The sequence below is a fragment of the Lissotriton vulgaris genome, chromosome 3_2, assembly GCF_964263255.1.
Source record: "Lissotriton vulgaris chromosome 3_2, aLisVul1.2, whole genome shotgun sequence".
Classification (NCBI taxonomy): Eukaryota; Metazoa; Chordata; class Amphibia; order Caudata; family Salamandridae; genus Lissotriton; species Lissotriton vulgaris.
Window position 1 is genome coordinate 196,667,773 of NC_141690.1, and position 21,028 is coordinate 196,688,800.

Below are 21,028 nucleotides of genomic sequence, written 5' to 3' on the forward strand. Positions count from 1 at the left end.
CACATGGGCCTGAAAACTCGGACTAGGAAGGTTTTGAGGCGGGGGCTGCTGAGGGAGGTGTGGACTGGCCTCGCCGCTGACCCCGACCACCGCCGCGGCGGTTCCCACGTCCGCCACCGCGCTGCTGGACATTTTGCGGCGTGTGGCTGGCGGTCCGTGGTGGGGCGCCCCTTCCGTGGCCACGAAAGGAGCGAAAGGCACCCGATTGCTGGCGTGGGGCCGTAAGGCCCAAGGACTTGGCCGTGGCCCTGGAGTCCTTGAAACGTTCCAGCGCATGGTCTGCCTTGTCGCCGAAGAGGCGACGGCCATCAAACGGCATGTCCAGGAGGGTGGCCTGGACATCGGCCGAGAAGTTGGCGGACCTCAACCAGGCGTGGCGTCGAACCGCCACCGTCGTTGCCATCGCCCTGCCCAGTGAGTCCGTGGTATCCAGCCCACACCGGATAGAAAAACGTGCCGCATCTCGGCCGTCCGCAAGGGTTTGGCTGAGTTTAGCCCTGACCTCCTCAGGGCATTGTGGCAGCACCTCCGCAACCGTGTCCCACAGAGTGTGGGTGTAGCGGCCCAAGAGACAGTTGGTGTTCACTGACCGTAGCCCTAGGCTCACAGACGAGAAGACCTTCTTCCCGAACTGCTCATATCTATTGGATTCCCTGTCGGGCGGGGCCGACGGGAATGCGGTTTGGGAGTTTGAGGCCTGGATGACCAGACTCTCGGGGGTGGGGTGGGTGGACAAAAAGCAAGGGTCGCCCGGTGCCGGGCGGTAGCGTCTGGCCACGTTCCTGTCCACAGGGGGGCCTGTGGCGGGCTTGGACCAAGTGCCCAGAAGAACGTCACACAAGGCCTCGTTGAACGGCAGGAGGGGCTCCGCGGAGCCGGACTGCTGTTTGAGGAGATTAGTCCTCACGGCCGCGACGGGGAGCTGAAGGTTTAAGGCCTTAGCTGCCTTCGTCAACACTACACTGTAAGCAGAACCCGCCTCCGAAGCCACAGTCGGGGGCGACGTAAATCCAGTGTCTGGCGAGGTGTCAATACCACTGGCCTCCCCAAGCTCATATGTCCAGTCCTGATGTGACTGGCAATCACGTGCCAGAGGGTCCTCGGACCCCTCCCATTGCTCCTCGTCACCCGGCTCCTGGAGACCAGGATTAACAGCCAGGGCCTCCTCGTGGAGATAGAACTCTCCGAAGGCCGACGGAATCGGCGCCCAGCGGCGCCCCTCCGACTCCTGAGGAGGACCGTAGGAAACATTGGGGGCGGCAACCACATCGGCTGCCGGGGACGACACCTGAAGGGACGGCGCCGGCGAGGTCGTAGGGTCGACCGGCGAGGTCCCGGATCCGGAGCCGGATCCAGCGAGGTCGTGCGGCGCCGGGACCGAAGTCGCCAGCGGCGCCGGGCCCGAAGTACCCGACGTCGTCGGGGCCGAAGCGCCCGACCCGGAAGGACCTCCAGACGGAGCCGATCGGCCCGAAGGCGCCACGGGAACCGACTGAGGAGGGAGGGCCCTCATGGCCATGAGGTACCTCTCGACCTCCTCCTGCGACGCGCCGTGCCCAGGGACCCGAAGGTGTGGGGCAGGCGGCGACGCTTGCGACTCCCGCGGAGCCGCGTGGGCGGTGTCGACCGAGTCCCCGGTCGCATCGTGCGAGCGACGGGGCGGGTCGGAGGATCGATGGCGTCGCTCCGACCTCTCATGCCTCTTACCTGAGGACTTGGAACCAGACGATCGGTGTCCACTCCCGGAACGTCGATGACTCCGACCTCGCGACCTGTCCCTCGACCTCCCGTGGGACCGGGACCGGGACCTGGAGCGGCGCGGGGCCGACTGCCTCAGCTCGAGACGCTTGCGGGACCGCTCCCGCCTAGCCTCCGACGTCAGGGCCCGGCAGTCGGAGCAGGTTCGATCGTCGTGGTCGAGGCCTAAGCACTTCAGGCACCGGCGATGGGGGTCCGTGACCGACATGAGTCGGCCGCACTTCGAGCAAGGCTTGATCCCGGGCATCCCTGGCACCGATAGTCGAGAATCGACTAAATAGAGGATCAAAAAGATCAAAAAGTTTTCAGTCAAAAAGTGACTGGGGGTAGAGCTTCTTCCGGATCTGCGCTAGCTGGCGCGGAAAAAAGAAGAACTGACGTCAGCGCGCATGGGCGCCGTCTATATACTCCGACGACGTCATCCCGGCGCTCACGACGGACGCGGAGCCGCAGACGACGCCTACCAGCGCGCAGGGGTATTGCTACGCAAAAATTTCCGGATCCAGTCTGACGCCTGGGGATATTCTAAGGTAAGGAATCTATCACTAACGTGTCTCTTTCAGATTTACACTCTGGCCTGACGTACACAGCCAATATAAAAAGATACTTCACACCTACAAGTTGTTCCTCCAATTTGATGTGATGTTGAGGAATAAAAAAAGGATGGAAGAGGGATGAATGGATCCATGTGAAACAGCAATACTACTTTCAGTAGGAAGGTGTGAAAAAACAATTTATATGAGTAGAATAAAAACACATGTCAGACCAAAGGTCTGAAGTTAAGCAACCTTACGGGCCAAAGTCAATAACACTAAGGAAACAGCCAACTATTGATCGGCTCAAATGGGAATGCCATAAGGAATGTTAACTCACGATTCAATTCCCAATGAGGATCACTACAGAGTGGTAGGAATAAAGTAGACATTTTAAAAACATGCCACTCGTTGTGGCAAACAAGAAAACTGGTCATGTAGATATATGAAGGTAGATATGGCAGCCAAAAAATCTTTTACAGTAGCCACTGTTAGGCCCTGAAGTGGAAGTAGTGGTGCAAAACCCAAAACATCAGAAAAGTGGAAATGACAGGTTCTGAACTTCCAATTCACACCATTTGAACCAAAGTATCAGAGCAGGCCAAAAAACAGATTACATGGCTTGTCCTCTCAGTAACTGGAAGGTATGAGGCGGGTTATACCGAACAGCACGTGCAAACGCAGCGTTTGGGGGCTAAGATGAAGGAAGAAACAAGTTACTTACCTGTAACTTTAGTTCTCCAGTATTGGAAGCTTTCATAGATTCACATGCCTGAATCATTCCCAGTCGACGAGACGGGAGTCTCCGGTATATAAAAAAGCAATGCTTAGTAGTATAGCGAACTGAAAAGAGGCCTAGGCCATTGCCCTTTTGCAACACATAGCCTTTGTTATGTAAAAAAGGCCCAAACTTTTCCCTGAACCAATCAGAGCTCCTCACCCTCTAGAACACTCCTGAGAGAACCTTCTGCCCCTCAGATTTTCGCGCACTTGTGTAACAAGAACACTTGGGGTGCTAAATCCAAGGTGAGACTCTCAGGGTAGAAGGGTGGGTGCATGTGAATCTATGAAAGCTTCCAATACTGGAGAACTAAAGTTACAGGTAAGTAACTTGTTTTCTTACTCCAGTATTGGAACTTTCATAGATTCACATGCCTGAATCAGAATAGCGAGCAGTGAGATTAACAAAGCACATTCCTCTGATACATTTCATAATCATGTAATACAACTTGAAAATAGAGCATAACATAAAATGTGACTTTGTAAAACCATAGAAATTACGAATAGAGGGGTGGAAAGAAGGCTCACTGTTATTGGACGATATTCCGTAGTACCGCCTCTCCCACCTCCGCATCCGACTCTGCGGCATCCTCCAAGCAATAGTGCCTGATTAAGGTGTACGTAGATGCCCAGGTCGCTGCCCTGCAGATATCCTGGATTGGCACTCCTCCAAAGAGTGCAGTGGATGTGGCCACTGCCCTCGTGGAATGAGCACAAACTCGTGCATTTAGCTGCCTGCTTTCCAGCAGCTTTATGACAGTAGACAATTGCACTGGAAATCCATCTGGCAATTCCCCTTTTTGATAAAGGGAACCCTTTCCTGGGTGCGCTGAAAGCGACGAAGAGCTGAGAAGATTTGCGAAAGCTCTTAGTTTCTTTCAAGTAGAACTTCATACATCTTTGAATGTCTAGTGAATGTAACACTCTTTCCGCCGCTGTTGACGAATGAGGAAAGAAACAACATCAACGGCTCATTCAAATGAAAATCAGTTGGCACTTTAGGAATGAACTTTGGATTAGTCCTAAGAATCATTCTATCTTCCTGAAACTGTAAGAAAGGTTCCTGAATAGTGAGCGCTTGCAGTTCACCTACTCTTCTCGCTGCAGTTAGTGCAATGAGGAGAGCCACTTTCCAAGACAAGAACTTAAGGTGTGCTCTGTATCTGCTCAAACGGTGGTTTCATCAATTGTGACAGTACGATATTGAGATTCCATAGTGGTGGTGGAGGCTTTACTGGAGGAAAGACCCTGAATAATCCCTTCATAAACGGTTTGATGATCCTTGATGACCATAAGGACGGGCCCGATAAAGACCTCCTGTAGCGGGATAAAGCAGCCAAAGGCACCTTGATGGAAGCGTGCGCCAATCCTGACTTTTCTAACAGCAGAATGTAAGGTATAATCTGATGAGGTGCAGCAGTAAGAGGGTGAATGTAATGCCTCTTACACCACAGACAAAACCTCTTCCATTTCATCCTGTAGGTTTTGTTGGTACTGTCTGCTCTAGCTTTGGAGAGGATACTCCTACAATCGTGTGTAATGTTTAGATGACTAAACTCACAGTGTTCAGGAGAAAGGCTGCTAATCGCAAGGATTTCGGGTCCGGATGGAGCACCTGACCTCTGGACATTGTCAGAAGCGATGGAATTGGTCGCAGCCGAACTGGACAGTCCTCTGACAGCAGCAGGAATTCCGTGAACCAGTGTTGCCTGGGCCACCACAGGGCTATTAGGATCAGCCTGCACGACTCTTTCTTGATCTTCACCAGTATGCGGAGGAGAAGAGGAATTGGAGGAAAACCGTAGGCAAAGATGCCGGACCATGCCATGGAAAACGCATTCCCCCAAGATCCCTTCTGGGGAAGCCAGCTTGCGAAGCACCGGCATTTTGTGTTCCCACCTGTGGTGAAGAGGTCCACTATTGGTGTTCCCCACCTTTGAAAGACGCTGTCCAGGGTCCCCTGGTCCAGCTCTCATTCGTGGCAGGACAATTTGAGCCTGCTGAGAGTATCCGCCTTGACGTTTTGATCTACCGGGAGGTGTTCCGCTGACAATGATATTCCTTGTCGAAGAGCCCATTCCCATATCTCCTGGGCCTCCTGAGATAAGGAGAGAGATCTTGTTCCCCCCTGCTTGTTTAAATAGTGCATCGCCGTAGTGTTGTCTGTTCTTACCAACACCGGCGAACTTCGTATTCGTGGTAGGAAGGCTTGCAATGCTAAGCGGATCGCCCGGAGTTCCAGCAGATTTATGTGTAATCGCTGCTCGTGCATCTTCCAACAACCGCTGACCTGAAGGTCCTGAAGGAAAGCTCCCCATCCTTCTAGGGACTCATCTGTCGTCACCACTAATGGAGCCGCTCTTGAAAGAAAAGTCAGACACTGAGATACATTTTCTTTCTGTGTCCACCATGCCGCTGCCTGCACCATCACTGGTGTCACTCGTATTGTGTCGAAGGATCCCTCCGCCTGATGCCACTGAATGTCAATCTGTTCCTGCCATGCGCGCATCCTTAATCTGCAGTGAGGTACAAGGGAAATGCAAGATGACATCGTGCCCAGCAAGGATTTGTACCTGCGGACTGAAAGACTCTTTTTACAAAGTCTTGGAAGAAGGACACAATCCTCAGTTGCCTTTCGTGGGAGGGAAACACCTTGTTGCAGTCCGTGTCTAGTATTCCCCCCAGAAATGTGATCACTCTTGCTGGTTGGAGGTTTGACTTTCATTTCTGAAGAGTCAAACCCAGTTTGGTGAACAAATCTATGCAGGCCTGCTTTGACGCTCTGGCTTGTGCTTTCGATAGTGCTTTGACTAACCAGTCGTCGAGGTAAGGAAATATTTGATGTTTTTGCTTCCTTAACGCAGCTGCCACTGGGGCCAGGCATTTTGTGATCACACTCTCGGCGCTGACTTTAAGCCGAATGGCAGTACCCTGAATTGGTAATGTCTTCCGGCTACTAAGAACCAATGGTACTGCCTGTGTGCGGGATGGATCGTCTTGTAGGTCTAATGTAGTCAGATGATCTCCTGGGTTCAACAACGGAAGGTTGTCCTGTAGAGACACCATCCTGAAAGATTGCTTTTTGAGATAGGTGTTTAAGGATCTGAGATCCAGAATTGGACGCCATTGGAGCTTGTTTTTCTCGACAAGAAAAAAACGGGAGTAAAACCCCTTGTTTTCTTGGGCATTCGGTACCGGTTCTATTGCCCCCTTTCAGACCATTGTCCGAATCTCCTGCTGGAGTTGATGTAGATGGCTGGCTCTCTGATGCCTCTGTGGTGTACAAGGGGGCGTTTGAAGAAATTCTAGAGTGTGACCGAATTGAACAACTTTGAGGACCCATTGGTCCGTCGTTATTTTCCGCCAATTTTGAAGATGGTGAGCAATCTTTCCACCCAGGGGAGCACGTGATCTCTGGAATGTTGACATAGCCGGAAGAGTGAGGTTGTCATTGCCGTCGGGTGTTGTCCTTCCCCTGACGGCCACCTCTCTCTTGGAGCTGATCTCGTATATCCTCCAGATTGAAGCTGGTTGTACTGTTGACGGTAGGGCTGCGATGAGGCAGAATAAGAGCAATATCTCCCATGATATCCTCCTCTATACGAGGACTGCCCTCTACCTCTGGAGCCACGAAAAGGTGTCTTTCTGTACGGCAGTGTTCCCAAAGCCTTTGCAGTACCGGTATCCTTCTTGATACTATGCAGAGTATCATCAATATGCTTCCCAAATAGATCTTCTCCATTGAATGGGAGGTCTAAAATCTTGTTTTGAACTTCCGGCCTATAAGCCGTTGCTCGTAGCCATCCTTGCCTGCGCAGGACTGCTGCTCCTCCTAAAAGATCTAAATGCCGTCGTCGCTATATCCATAGCGCAGTCTATGACTTCAGCATAAGTCTTTTTCCCTTCTAGGAGAATCTTCCGGGCCTCCTGCTTCTCCGGTTACGGCACCTGGTTAATGTATGGAGACAGGTCACACCACATTTGCCTGTCGTACCTTTCCAAGATAGTGAGGGCATTAGCGGCTTTAACCAGCAGCGCCGACATTAAGGAAAAACGTTTTCCTGCATTATCCAGTCTTCTGCCCTCTCTGTCTGGAGGTGTCATGATTGGAGCAGATGGGTTTCTGGACTTCTGCTGTGCCACCTGAGTAATTACAGAATCCGGCTTGGGATGACCCAAAAGACAAGCTGGAGCATCTATAGGCGCCTTATACTTTTTGTCTAGTCTGGCCAGAACCTGTGTCACCGTAGCTGGCGTTCCCATGACCTTTAATCCTTCCTCCCAAATATGACTCATGATAGGTAAGGATCGCACAGATCTGTGATACGAATCCTTGAAGTCGTATAAAAAGCATTCCGCTTTATCCTCAGTCATAGTAAGTGCAAACCTCTTAGTGGCTCTTTCCATTAAATTATGAAAACCACAAATGTCCTTCGGTGGAGAATCTACTGGCTTTGGCGTAGGAGTTGAAGGTGAGGGGATGAGATAGTCATTCCACTCTGCACTTTGTTCCGCAATCTCTCCATTCTCGTGTTCATCATCCGTGGTATCGTGTTGCGACGGTGGTGGTGGAGACCTAGCAGTGGGCTCCGGCATGATTTCTCTCCTACGCACAGGCGTCCCTGGTACAGACCGTGGACGCGGAGTAGCCTCTGGAACCTCCTGAGTGGCTGGAGCCGTTGGATACCTTCTTCTATAATCCTCCAACATACCCTGGAGGTCTTTCAACAAAGAGGATGGTACACTTGTCATATCCTCACGCTGCTGTTGGTGATATTGGTGCTGTTATTGGGGATGCTCTTGAAAACCCCCATATTCTTCCTCAGAATCAACCTCCTGGTACTGGACTTGTAATTGAGAGGGCTACTCGCAAAACCATAAGGATCCTAGTCATCCCTTCCTCCAAATCTTCCTCTTCCAGCAGGTGAGATGGAACCAATGGAGACACCTTCCTTGGCGATGTAACCTCTGGTGTTATAGGCTTTTTTCAGGGTACCAATCTTTTCTCTGGTGGTTTTTCCCTAGTCGACGAGATCCCCGTCGCCGACCAAGTTATCGTCGTCGACGCCACCGTCGACGTAGTTAGCGTCAACGCTGTCCTCGTCGACGCTGCTGTCGTCGTCGTCCTCGTCGACGCAGCCGTCGTCACTGCTGCTGTCGTCGACGATATAGATACAGCAACGCTCGTCGACGATTAAACAGTCGACGATATCGCCGTCGACTGTGCAATCGTCGACGCTGTCTCCTCACCAGCTTTAACCACCACTTTTCTCGTCGACGACGTCGATGGGTTTTTCGTCGGCGATATCTTTTTCGTCGACGGTCCAGTCGACAGCGCTGAAACACTTCCTTTTTCATCAGAAAGCGCAGAGAAAGTTCTCTTGATGGTAATCTTGACTCCATGAGGCGATTTTGGAGGTTCTGAGGAGGACTTCTCTTGCTTTACCTCAGAAGCCTTCATCCCCTTAGCTTTACCTGAAGGGGATTTTGAGAGACTGCGCCCGGAAGACCCTGGGGTGGTCTTTTTTGGGGCCTTCTCAGGTCTTTCTCCTGGGGAATGTGTCTGAGGAGATCTACTTCTCTTTTGAGATCTTAGACTAAACAGACTCCTCCTCACTTGAGAGGATTTCTTTCCTTGCTTTCACCTTCTGGAGCCAAATCAGCAGCCTTCCCTCACGATACCCCAAGGTTTTATTGGAAAAGGTTCGACATACCTTACAATCTGCTGCCTTATGGTCTGGATAGAGGAAGTACATGCAATCTTTGTGAGGGTCATCTGTATAAAGGCTCTTCTTAGAGCAGGTGGAACAAGCTCTAAATAATCCCTTTTTCTCTTTCTCAGGCATGGTAGATAAATAAGGAATTCCAATAAGAAGAAATTAGAAGAGGAGAACTCAAATCTCAGTCAAAATACTGTAAAAGTAAAGAGTTTGAGCAGAGCTCAAAGGAGACTCCCTAGCACAGCGTGCAGGAGAATATCTGAGGGGCAGAAGGTTCTCTCAGGAGTGTTCTTGAGGGTGAGGAGCTCTGATTGGTTCAGAGAAAAGTTTGGGCCTTTTTTACATAACAAAGGCTATGGGTTGCAAAAGGGAAATGGGCCTAGGCCTGTTTTCAGTTTGCTATACTACTAAGCATTGCTTTTTTATATACCGGAGACTCCCGTCTGGACGACGGGGAATGATTCAGGCATGTGAATCTATTAAAGTTCCAATACTGGAGCAACTAACCATTCCGTTGGAAGAGTAAAGCCACCCAGTGCGGAAAAGTTGGGAGAGAACAGATTTCAACAGATCAGCATTTAAAATCCTCCCCGGCCAGTTTATGACAATCCATATCAACTGTGTTCGACTCTTGCACCATCTATTTGGCTCTCACAAGAAGCAAGAAGGGTGGAAATGCACGAGCTACTGGTTGGAGACCCCTAAGAGAACAACCACTTACCACTGAAGAGCATTCCCATGATGGTTGCTTGGACATCTCCTAAACATCCAGCAGAACGCACAGAAGCTTAAGGTAACAGCCAAGCCATGGATAAAACGACCTTGTCTCCAGAACCTAGACAGCATTTCAAGATTTTTTCAGAGGAGTCTAATTTGATGTTCGAACCAAGGCTTTTTTCATGTAGGCTGATAACTGTCATTTTCCCTTGCCCTCAGTAGGTATGGACACAGCAGTCCAGAATGCATGTAGCGTTCCCTGAGAAAAAGACAAGGCAGCAAGAAGGAAAAAAACGTTTCAACTAATGGAGTTGGACCTCTTAGACTCAAATCTGGAGGGCCATAGAAAAGGCCTTTGAGTTCAATTTACCAGAATAAACTTATACAACTAGACTCTACACAGTGAACGGGATGACAGACGTTGTGTTTCTATACAGGCTGGCACGTCAAGCAATTTTCAGTGGACTACCAGGCACAACAAAGGTTTTTTTAGGCAGCCAGTATAGGCACCAACAGATCCCTATAAAGAAAAGCAGATGCTCTGAAGCCGCGGAGTAAGGTTGCCAAAAAGTTACATTTTGCCTTTGTGCTGGGTAAAGTTAATTACAACACTGCTGCTGCTTTTTTATACCACTGTAGTCCTTGTAGCTACGTCTACTGAAGGGAGCCCTGAGGAATGAAGAATATCCCTATCTGGAGATGTATCCAGACTACTTGTGTTTTATAAGTCCAAGTTTGAATATACCAGTATCTTTAAAAGGGGAAGAGATTGTCCATCTCAGAGTCATCATCCTCTGAACAGCCATAGTCCTTATCAGGCAAAGCAGGAACATCAGAGACTGATCCAATAAGTTCCTCCATATGCGCACACATCTAGGACTGAGAAAAGCCAAAGATTAGTCTTCAAAACAGGCTACAGATTTCATATACTACTCGGATGATGATGGCAGACTTTGAAAGCAAAATATGCTGTGGCAATGGTATCACAGGTGGTGCTGAATGCTCATGGTTAGCAACATGGAAAACACTTCTTCAGAAGCAGCACCAAGGACAGAGCCTGTGGAGGAGCTAGGATTACAGCTGCTGGAATCTCCAAACCTACAGGAGTAGCTGCAAATTTGAGGAGTGGCCAGGAGGGTAACAGGGACTTCCTGAAGAAGGCTTCGACCTGTGTGGTGTCAAATGGAACTGAGAATTCTGGCTTCATCTTTGAGATCTTAAATCTGCTGGGAAGATGAGAAAGAGCTTGTTGTTGAGGAAGTGTTTGGACTCTCAGCTATCCCGGTAAAAGAGATGGTTTCACTCAAGGAAGAAGATTTATCCTTCCTTTTGAGTTTTTGTGCTTTGTGTGGGACAATCTCTTGTAAGATCTTTCCTTTTCTGGGAAATTAACTGAAGAGGAGGATGCCCGCTTTGGCGTATTCCTGTAGTCCATGGCCAAAAATAGCTTGGGGTCTTCTTTGGACATTAGAAACCACATGCAGATGTGTGGGTCCCACAGTGACATCTTATGGTGACTGCAACCGGGTTCGCTGTTGAAAACTGAAGAATTTAATTGAAGAGGTCGGGAACCATGATGATGAGATGTGGAAAAGCAGAAATGTATGCCACTGCTGTAGTTGGCACCGGATATATCCCAGTGTCATCACATCCTTGGCAGGCAGTCACAGTGCAAGCTGCATGGCCACCCCTGGTGACACTTGTAATGATCACTGGGGATTAAAAAAAAAGTGGCACCCATAGGACTTTCATAATATAATTAATTTGCAGAAAGAAATAGCTATCCGAAGACTGTCAATGAGCTCAATTGACTGTTGAGGTGTTTGTGACAGTAAGATCCTGCAAATTACCAATTCTACTAGCATGATCTACCAAATCAGAAGGCTGGTTTAAATGCACCCCGCAGGGCATTTTCCCTCTACACCTGCCGTGGCAAGTGTCCTTAGCACGTAACTTAGGACTGCTCCCCACTGGCTCTAGATGCAGGTGCTGCCCCTTTTTTGTAAGAAGGCCCAGTGACAAGTCTATCCACTGAGACCCGTGTTGCTGGGAGCTCACAGCACTCTCAACCCAAAATGTTGCCCAACAGATGGTATGGCAGTTATCAACTGTAGAAATCTAGTGGAATACCTAGAGGTCTTGCCCCAGGGCCATCAGTGGAAGATCCCAATACACTGCCCTGTCTAGAATAAAGTTAACCTGGATCTCTAGATCTTGAGACTTCTAGAGACAGTCAGCTGGTGTTTCAATCTCAAAAGCAAAGGGCCTTGAGATGGGGTTTAGATGAAAGGCATAGCCAGACACATCTGAAAATAAGATTAAAGGTGTGGAGAACAATGCCTCAATCGGGATTTGTTTAAAAGCAGGACTTCAGAAAGAATTTAACACAGCTCATCCTGTTCTTATGTAGAAGACCAATTCTTTCAAGATCAATTGACCGGAGATTTTGAAAGTTCTCCAGTTAAAACACTTGACCTACATCTCCTTGAGGCTCTTGAAATACTGATAATGCAAGCAGCACAGCTGTCTTTACTGGAAAGGTTGACCAAACAAGAGCAACACTTTACAAGAGTGGAAAGGAGGAAAACAGATGGGGAGATAATAAAAGACGAGCTCGCCTAATAACTCCTTAAAACAGGGGTCTCCAAACCGGTCCTGGAGGGCCGGATCCATCTAGCATGGATCCGGCCCTCCATGACCGGTTTGGAGACCCCTGCCTTAAAACAAGAGGATCCAAAAGATTTCAGATGATGCAAGAAAAGAAAAACAGTTTTTATAAGTAGCAGTTTACTGTTTGCGCCATATTAGATTTTCATTATAAAATATGCCCAGTTAACATATCTGAAGTGTTCGTAAGAGTTTTAAAAATAATTAAAGCTATATGTGAAAGAAAGTGTGATGAAAATGTGTTCACACAGTCCACAGGAAGACTTTTCATACTCATGAGTACCAAAGAAAATCCCATGATGAGTAGAGAAATTGTAGGTTGTTTGGTGTGGTAGCTGGGATACGTGAAGTTGGAAATTATGCTCATCTGAGTGGCTATTTACAATTAGTTTCCATGGTCCATGAAGTACTAAATGCAACAAGAAAACAATACCTGACCCATATGAGGAACTCCAATTTTTTACCACTGCCAAACAGTCAAAGAGACCGAGTCCTTTCAGTTTAAACTACTGTGATCGGAGGAATGGTACTAAATGATTTCAGTTATTTGCCACTTATTCTGGTTTCCATCCACTTAGAACAGTAGAAGTTTTATGGTAAAATGCCAATACAGATTCCCTTCCTACATTTTCATCTAGATTCATATTTAAAGAGCTGCAGAGCATTCTAATCGTAGTTCAGCCGATAATTTAGTATTGCCTTCAGTTACATTAACAGTTCAACAGTCATCTCACTGGCACTGAAGCCACCTTTTTACAATACTTTTTATATTTACTACTGAAACGAATCATTTTTTATAAACAGAATGCTTTTCCTCATGGGACACATACATGTAGTTTTAGCACTCTGTGTAAAACATGCTTCAAGTCCACCTAATATACACATCTACTTTTGTGGAAAACATGCATAGAACTATGCAATCAAATTATGGAGGATTACCACTATCTAAACACATATTAGCATACAGATCAATTTAAAATAGTTGAAAATCTTTAGTCAATTACTTTTATCATTTTTACCTGTCCAAAATGCTAAATGGACAAGTAGCAATACCTCGGTTTCCAAATGCTGCCCACTGCTAACCGAGTGACCGTTATAAATCAGGTCCAGGCAGAAGGCGAGTATTCACACAAACCGTGCATATGGATAATAGTTACACAGATTCCATTCCTAGGTTAGGTGATGTTAATGTACAATGTTGCTAATTACACCTCTGATCGTATCAAGCACTGTAGCAGTGCTGGAATAATGGAGCAAACAATGTATTTACCTTACGATTATTCATCTGGAGTCTTTTCCTTGGCTTTTCAATTTTGTCTTCTTTTTTTGCAGGCGTCTTCTTTATTTGTTTTCTTTTATTTTCATGTATTTTACCTTTGAGGGAGGGGGATGGGTAAAACTTGCATGAAAACCTCACATTTACACTATGCTAATTGAGTTACATTACGGCCTTAAAATCACAAATTTGAGCATAATGAGTTACAATGCAGGTACGCTCAAATGGTTTGCGGCATTTTTACAGCAAATCACCGATCACGCAGCCGGGATCACATAACAAATATATTATAAATTGCTTACCGCATTCATGGCACATCTCTCTCTGCCCCTTGGCATTCAAAACTGCATACTGCTATGCCATTTTTTTAAAGTGCTACTTCAGAATACTTTTAAAGAACACCGTGTATAAATGTTGCACCAGTAAGTGCAACAAAATAAACACACCCAATGCTATAACATTGGAAGTGAAATTTCTCTATGACAGAAAAGAACATGGCTGTTTCAAAAATACATGCCTTTGAAATTTCAAGACCAAAGAAGGTTAAAATAAAATTAAGAGACTGAAGTGTAGGAAAGAGTATAAACCTGCTAAAGCCATAGGTTCTGGATACCTTCAAAATCACAATGACTTTTGGAATATTAACAAACTAAAGTTTAATTTGGCAACTGCCCGACTGTCATTTCTTTGAAAATAAACTATTAATACTAAATTTGTGATCGCTACTACCCACTACATGGCCAGATTAAAATAAGTCAGTCTCTATGATTGATTATACCATCTATTTGACAATACAATCCAATTTCAAATGTAAATAACTTCATGGGTGAACATTGCTGTAAGTGTACAAAATGCCCATTTGACAGTTAGTAGATTTGTCAAATACTAGACACAATCACAGCTGGACTGTTCAGAAAGCGACATTATTTCTATTTAGGGGAATATGAAAAAGTGTCAACTGTTCTCTAATAATTTTACATTGGAAGAAACATGCTCCAAACTGCATAATTTTTCCCTTTTTGACCCATATATACTGTTTTTGCATCTAAAATACCTAGAACCCATTAAACTACTGTCACTTTAATAAAGATAGGTTTAGAATAATGCAAATGTTTGTTAACACAATGATGCATTAGCTGTGCAATGCGGTGCACCACAAACGAGTTTTGGATAAAAACATAGCATAGAAATAGCTCGGACACTCAAAAGTCAAAGGAAACATAATTACTGACATATCTGGGATGGCAATGTTTTCAAGTGTTGTGGGGATGACTAAAAATATAAAGGGTACTGAATAATATCAAGACGCTTAGTGTTTGCTGCAAAGTGTAATGCATAGTCTTCAACAATAGTGAGCAAAAGGCCAGTTTATTCCTTTTGCCACCATCTGCAGTTGATACCACATGGGCCGCAGAAGGCTTTTTGGTGGAGTAGGCTATTAACACTGGTTTATGTCATTCATGTAATCAATTCAGATAAAAAGGTCCTACACTCAAATAAATGTTTGTACATATTTTAAAAAAATTCAATCTTTGCATTCTTCATATTTGTGGCAGTCGAACCCATTACATTTCATTGTTAAATGGAAATAAAACCAATCTAAAAAGGTCCTCTAGGGCAGAGAGCAAGCCATATTTGTGAAGACATTTTTTTTAATATTCTTTTTACGAATGTCCTTCTACCAAACAATTAGTATACTCTGTTACATACAATTCAATAATTGGCTAGCAGAAAAAGGCAATATTAACAGTCATGGCATACAACATCTTTAGTTATAAAAAGAATTTGTTAAATATGATACGGCAATGTCGATGCATAGAGTGTACATAAGTCAATAGCTTTGGGGCCAGAGAAACGATTTATGGAATCATTCAGGAACGGATTGTACATAAGGGAATAACAGAGGTAAAATAAGTATACGTTTTTAATATGTGTTCCAAACCTGAAAAATGAATTTCCAAAGGGAACAACTAGATTATCAAATAGAGGATCTGAATCTGGATTTCAACTTTTAAGGGTTCTATTCATAATGTATTACTTGTAAAGATACTCAACAAAGTCATGATTTTTTTTCCAACTAAGAAAGTAATGGACATATTTCTGATATTATAAAACATACATTACACATGTGTACACCATGTAGGATATCAGAAAACATGCAAGTGGAGTTGGATAGAGTAACAAAGGTGAACACTATAGTGCACATATAATTATGAAGAGATCCATTTAGATAGCATGGCACACACATGGGAGAAAACCCTCATGATTAAGTGCATACACTTCCCTTAAAAGATAACATCCACTCTCTAATAATACTCATTACATCTCATAACACAAACTTCAATTACTTCGGGCTCTTGAACTCCTCGATGAGGAATCTTCACACGATTGAAATTTGACTTCTCCCACAGTCTTCAGCGATGACCCTTGAGAGATACAGAATGTTTTTAAAAAAATCTACATTCATTCCATGACATACGCTAATCTGAAAGGCTAGTTAGTTAATCAAATATTTGAGGACAGTCTGTGCATTTAAAAAAGATGGGAAACCTGCCTGACAAGTAGCACAAAGACTGACGTTCCAGACTTATGCTTTTCATTCACCACAGCATTATCACTGCAAAAGTATCTTTAGCAATAGTACAGGTATTAGATGATCATGCAATTAAGTTAAAGCATTGGAGTGGGGTGATTAGGTTAGAGGAAAAAAACAAATTACAAAAAACTAGAATGACACAAAGCAATCTAACAAGACTGTACTACTTTAGATTTGAACTTTTAGTTGATCTCTGTACAAGAGCAATGCATTACCTAATGGAAAATTCCTCACCAAATTAAAGCAACATTCAGAGGTAAATGTTCCTAACTATCCTCTTATACACACACAAGGTTAAGACAACAATATTGATTAAATGTGCTTCTAAAAGTTCTCATGACAGTAGGAGAAAATCACAAGCAAAATAAAATTAGGTATATTTTGCAAGAAAAAAGATTACTTTAGTTGCAAATAATGCTAAAGTATCACATAAGGATATAGTCACAAAATGGTTACCGGTAGGAAGCTACCTCACCACAAAAATGTGATAACATTTAAAAAAGTAAACTTTAAAATCCTAACTAAACCTACTCTAAAGAAGCCTGGATCTGCTTGGGTAAATGGCATTTAACTTTAAAGCAGGAACAACTGGTTGAACATTTATTTCTTTAAATGCATGGTTTTATATGGCATCAACAAAAACAAAATGGACAACAAATTAACTATTTGTCAAAGTTGTAAGTTTTCTCCCCAGGAGTTTTTCCTACACTTAGAACACATTTCTAACTTTCTCACATGAATCAATATTTCCAAATAGACATGTAAAGCATCAGTTTATTATAACTGAATAACTTGTTTCTCCACCCAAAAAAAAAAATCCATCTAGGAGACCATATGCCTATACCACTGAACAATTCTGGTGTTTTTTCTTCCCTGAAAAGAATTAACTTCTACCCCCGATATAAAAGAATCTAAAATTGTTTGTTGGATGAATAACTACCAGCAAAAAACGTTAAGAATACCCAAAAACATGTGAATGGACAAGCTGGGAATGCTAGCCCTGTGTTTTTTCAAGTTGCATTTGTTTTAACGAACTATGCATCCTAACTGGCATGGCAAGCTTATTGGCCCTACCATGGCTTTCCTGTTGCGTAACAGGAGTGAAGATTTTGATGTCTCCAAAGGATTATAATGGCGTTTCCAACTAGGAATCATGACGCAACAAGAAATGGTAGGTCTACCATGGTGCAATGACGGGGTATAAAAATGAAGGTGCCAATGCAAGGAAGTACGAAGTGCTGGGATGTGTACAGCATTCGTATGGCCTTCAGAACATGATGGGCCTTGATTATTTTATGTAGAGTGCTTGAGAGCAGGAAATGAGCAGGTTCAGTGATAAGAGTGCCCAAGTATAAACTTTAGACACCATCGGTTAGGTCTCTTTTTAGCCTGCAACACTCTGATCTTATGGTTGTCTTTCACAATCACGTGCCAGGAACAGAGTTCAGGTCGGGTGGAATGGCTGCTGCAGTGGTCTGTGTTTAGCCTCAGTACACACAAGTTTTAAATCCAGTAACAAGGTTTAGGAAGCAAACTACTTTGCTCAACAAATTTTTCTTTAAACACTGGGATTATTTTAGGTATTAGATACTGGGCGAGCTTAATTCCAAGGACCAGCAGACAACTGGAAATTCTATTGCGACAAATATCATTTATTTCCAAAACCAATGAATACAAGACTATCATACCCAAAATTATTTTGGTATAAGTGGGTAGACAACGGGGAGGCAGTGAGTCAGTGATGAATCCAAAGGCAGATACTATATCCACCAGAAAAAGCGTTACCTAAGGTAAGTAACTTGCTCTTCTGATGGATACATCTGCCTGTGAGTTCCTCTCCTTTTGAATTGAATCCCCAAGCAGTCCTGCTCCCGGACGAGGGTGTCCACCTACCGATACCAAAAATTCCTGCAGCACAGAACGTGCAAAATGGTCGTCCCTCCTCACCTCTGAATCTAAGCAGTACTGCTTCGCAAAAGTGTGGAGGGAGGCCGAAGTTGCCGCCTTGTAGATTTCTACAACAAGGACACCTCTAGCCAAAGCCAAAGAAGATGACTTGGCTCTAGTAGAATGAGCTCTAATACCTTCTGGCGGCTCCTTCTGGGCCAAGGGGTAGCAGATTTTGATGCACAGGATGATCAACCAGGACAGCGTTTGCTTGTTGACAGCCTTGCCCTACATTTTCCTCACGTAACCAATAAAGAGCTGGTCGTCCAGCCTGAAGTCGTTAGTTCTGTCCAGGTAGAAGCTTACCGCCCTCTTAGGGTCCAGGCGGTGAAGTCTCTCCTCCTCCATAGAAGGATGAGGGGAGAGTCTAGAAAGTGGGTAAAGTTATGGACTGCCCTAGATGAAAAGGAGTAACCACCTTAGGCAGGAAAGCAGCTCTGGTCCTGAGAACCATCTTATCTGCATGGATAGAGGTGAAAGGAGGATTAGAATTAAGAGCCTGCAGCTCACAAACCCTCCTGGCAGAGGTAATCGCAATCAGAGAAATTGTTTTGAATGAGCGAAGCCTCAACGGACAACTATCTAGAGGCCCGAAAGCAGGCCCCATTTTAAAAAATGGGGTTAGCCCAAGATTGGTCCTGGACCTGGGTACTATGTGGTACAAAAGACAGTGGTCCTAGAACCTTATTCACAAAAGAAATGGGTGGTGGGTAAATCGCCCTCCATTTCTGGTGAGGAGCCACAATGGTGCTCATCAAGCCATGTCGTGGTCAAGAGTTCTAAAAACGGGGTAGCCTTGAGTGGTCATCACAAGGGTAATATCCTCTCAGTGGAATGCTCAATGTTCGCATTGAAGTTAAAAGAGCACCGTCATGGTCTGTGTGTTAATCACGGTGTAAACGATCAGCGATCTGGAAAGAACAGCAATCTGTCAACGTTCAGTCTCCCTGCCAATGATGGATGCTTCCCTGTGCACCAGAGTCCCTCAGCGCCAGAGAATGCACGGGAGTCACCTCCGGTGAAGGCGAGATGTCATCCTTCCTATGCCGCTACACTGGGGACACAGACTTAGACGACTTGTCCTTCGAAGAGCGACGCTAGGACCCATGACGCGCTTCTTTTTATGCTTTTGGACGACCTCGAGGTGTGCGGAGTTCTGCCTGGGCCAAAAACAATTTCACTTCCCTCTCTTTGAATACTTCGGATTCAACCGATGACATGACATGGTCAGACGACAGGTACCAAAGGCAATCTTCGTGGGGATCCGTGATGGACTTATGACCCCCACATTAATTACATTGTTTAAAACCAGGCTTCTCAATGGCGTGAAAAAAAGGGGACTGACATCAGAATGCAGACTAGGTCTTCTTATGGCTCTGATATGACGTCACGCAGAGTCGCGACCGGAGCCGTGACATCCTCATCGATATGGGAGCGCTATGAAAAAAGTTTCCATGGAATGCTGCGCAAGGGGTAATTGAAAAGATGAGGAATCCACAGGTTGATGTATCAATCAGAATGAGAAGTTACATTATCCCTATATGTTTTATTGGGGTGGGTATAAATGACATCTTTATCCCAGTATGCATCACTAACGATGCTCTGTCACTTTAGTTGGACCTTTCAGTATGTCCAAACACTCTGCCAAATAGAAGGGATCAAGATACTGTAAACCATTATCTGGGTGCTTCACTCACAAAGAGAAAATATGTTAAACAAGTAATACCTTCTCAGCAACCAGGAATCAATTCCTCTCCCTTTTCTATGTTGGAAAATTTTACTGATGCATGACCGTGCTGTCCCTGTCCCCTGGCATGGAAAAGTTCTTTAAATGTACAAGGACATGAAATACAGTTTACTGTACAAATGTATGCTAGTAGATGAATAGCAGGGAAACATTTCTACAGGCATGTTCTTTTTGCACGTCGGATGGAACAAAGAAAATGGTACAGCCGTGCTAATGACACCCAATGAAATTAGATAATGGGTCCCGGCAGTACTACTGCTGGCTTGTTTTATAATTGAGAGGGCCTACCAATCCCTGGCAGCTATACCGCCTTCTGGAGCTCCTCCATGGTCTAATACTGCCCTTTTTTAAACCACAGAGATAGAGCCGCAATTCTACGGAAATCACAAATCCAGCTGATCTCAGCATTGAGGGTTTAAGAGTTACTGTATACCATGAACTGCAAGTACAGCAAATTAGGTCATTTGTCAGTCAAACAAAAACTTAACGCCGTGCAATTAAAATGCATGCATTTATTTCCTGTCAAATTGAAGATCATACATTCTCGATAGGCAGACATTTCAGAGGCCACAAGAAATTTGCGACTTGCTAGAAATATTGAAAACAGGAGCTGGAATATCTCGGGGAACTTAAACGCCCGGCTGGATGGAATAACAAGGAGAACCCTGCCCTCCCCAAGGAAGACCGCATCGGGGATCGTGGAGATGAAGACCTGAAGGTGTAACAGTAGAGAAGTCGAGCGAAGGTACCCAGGCAACAGTAAGACGAAGGGCATGCTGGCAACGAAAGCCCACCCCAGAACCCACTCTGCATGATAAATATCAAAAGGCTCCAGGCTCTGACTGACACATTAAGCTTTTAAAAAGTGTTTGGGGAATAATTGTAATTTGGGCAAATATTTGGGTGGTTCATGACGACTAGGTAAGGCTCTGGCCAGGTTTTTTTCAGGGTGGATGGGTAGGAGGGGTTTGGGTGTGCCTCCTAGGCCTGGTCGAATGAACTCTAAGGAGCTCAGGAGGAAATTGCTGCAGATACAATTACGTAGACTCAAGGGTCTCCAACCTTTTCTGTACTGAGAGCTACTTCTGTTCATTGAAACGCATAGAGAGCTACTAATATTATAAGTATTGTATAACTTTAATTTTGTTATATGTGTTTTAATTCAACCAAGCAAAAGCTTTCTAATGCAATAAGCTGGGCTGAACACAGATGAGCTGCTCAGAGGTAGCTGGACAGCTACTGTAGCTCACAAGCTACTGGTTAGTCCTCACTTTCTGCTCTATTTAA

General features: G+C 45.2%; 1 protein-coding gene across 1 annotated transcript in view; it reads right to left on the reverse strand.

Annotated features, from left to right (window-relative positions):
- The window catches only part of NSD2 (nuclear receptor binding SET domain protein 2), a 1,128,833-nt gene that overhangs the window by 811,326 nt on the left and 296,479 nt on the right, over positions 1 to 21,028 (reverse strand). Inside the window, exons 7-8 of the mRNA XM_086964209.1 lie at positions 15,800 to 15,877; positions 13,446 to 13,549 (exon numbers count right to left, since the gene is read on the reverse strand). Coding sequence (XP_086820335.1) covers positions 13,446 to 13,549; positions 15,800 to 15,877 — 182 coding nt within the window. The remainder of the gene's footprint in view (positions 1 to 13,445; positions 13,550 to 15,799; positions 15,878 to 21,028) is intronic.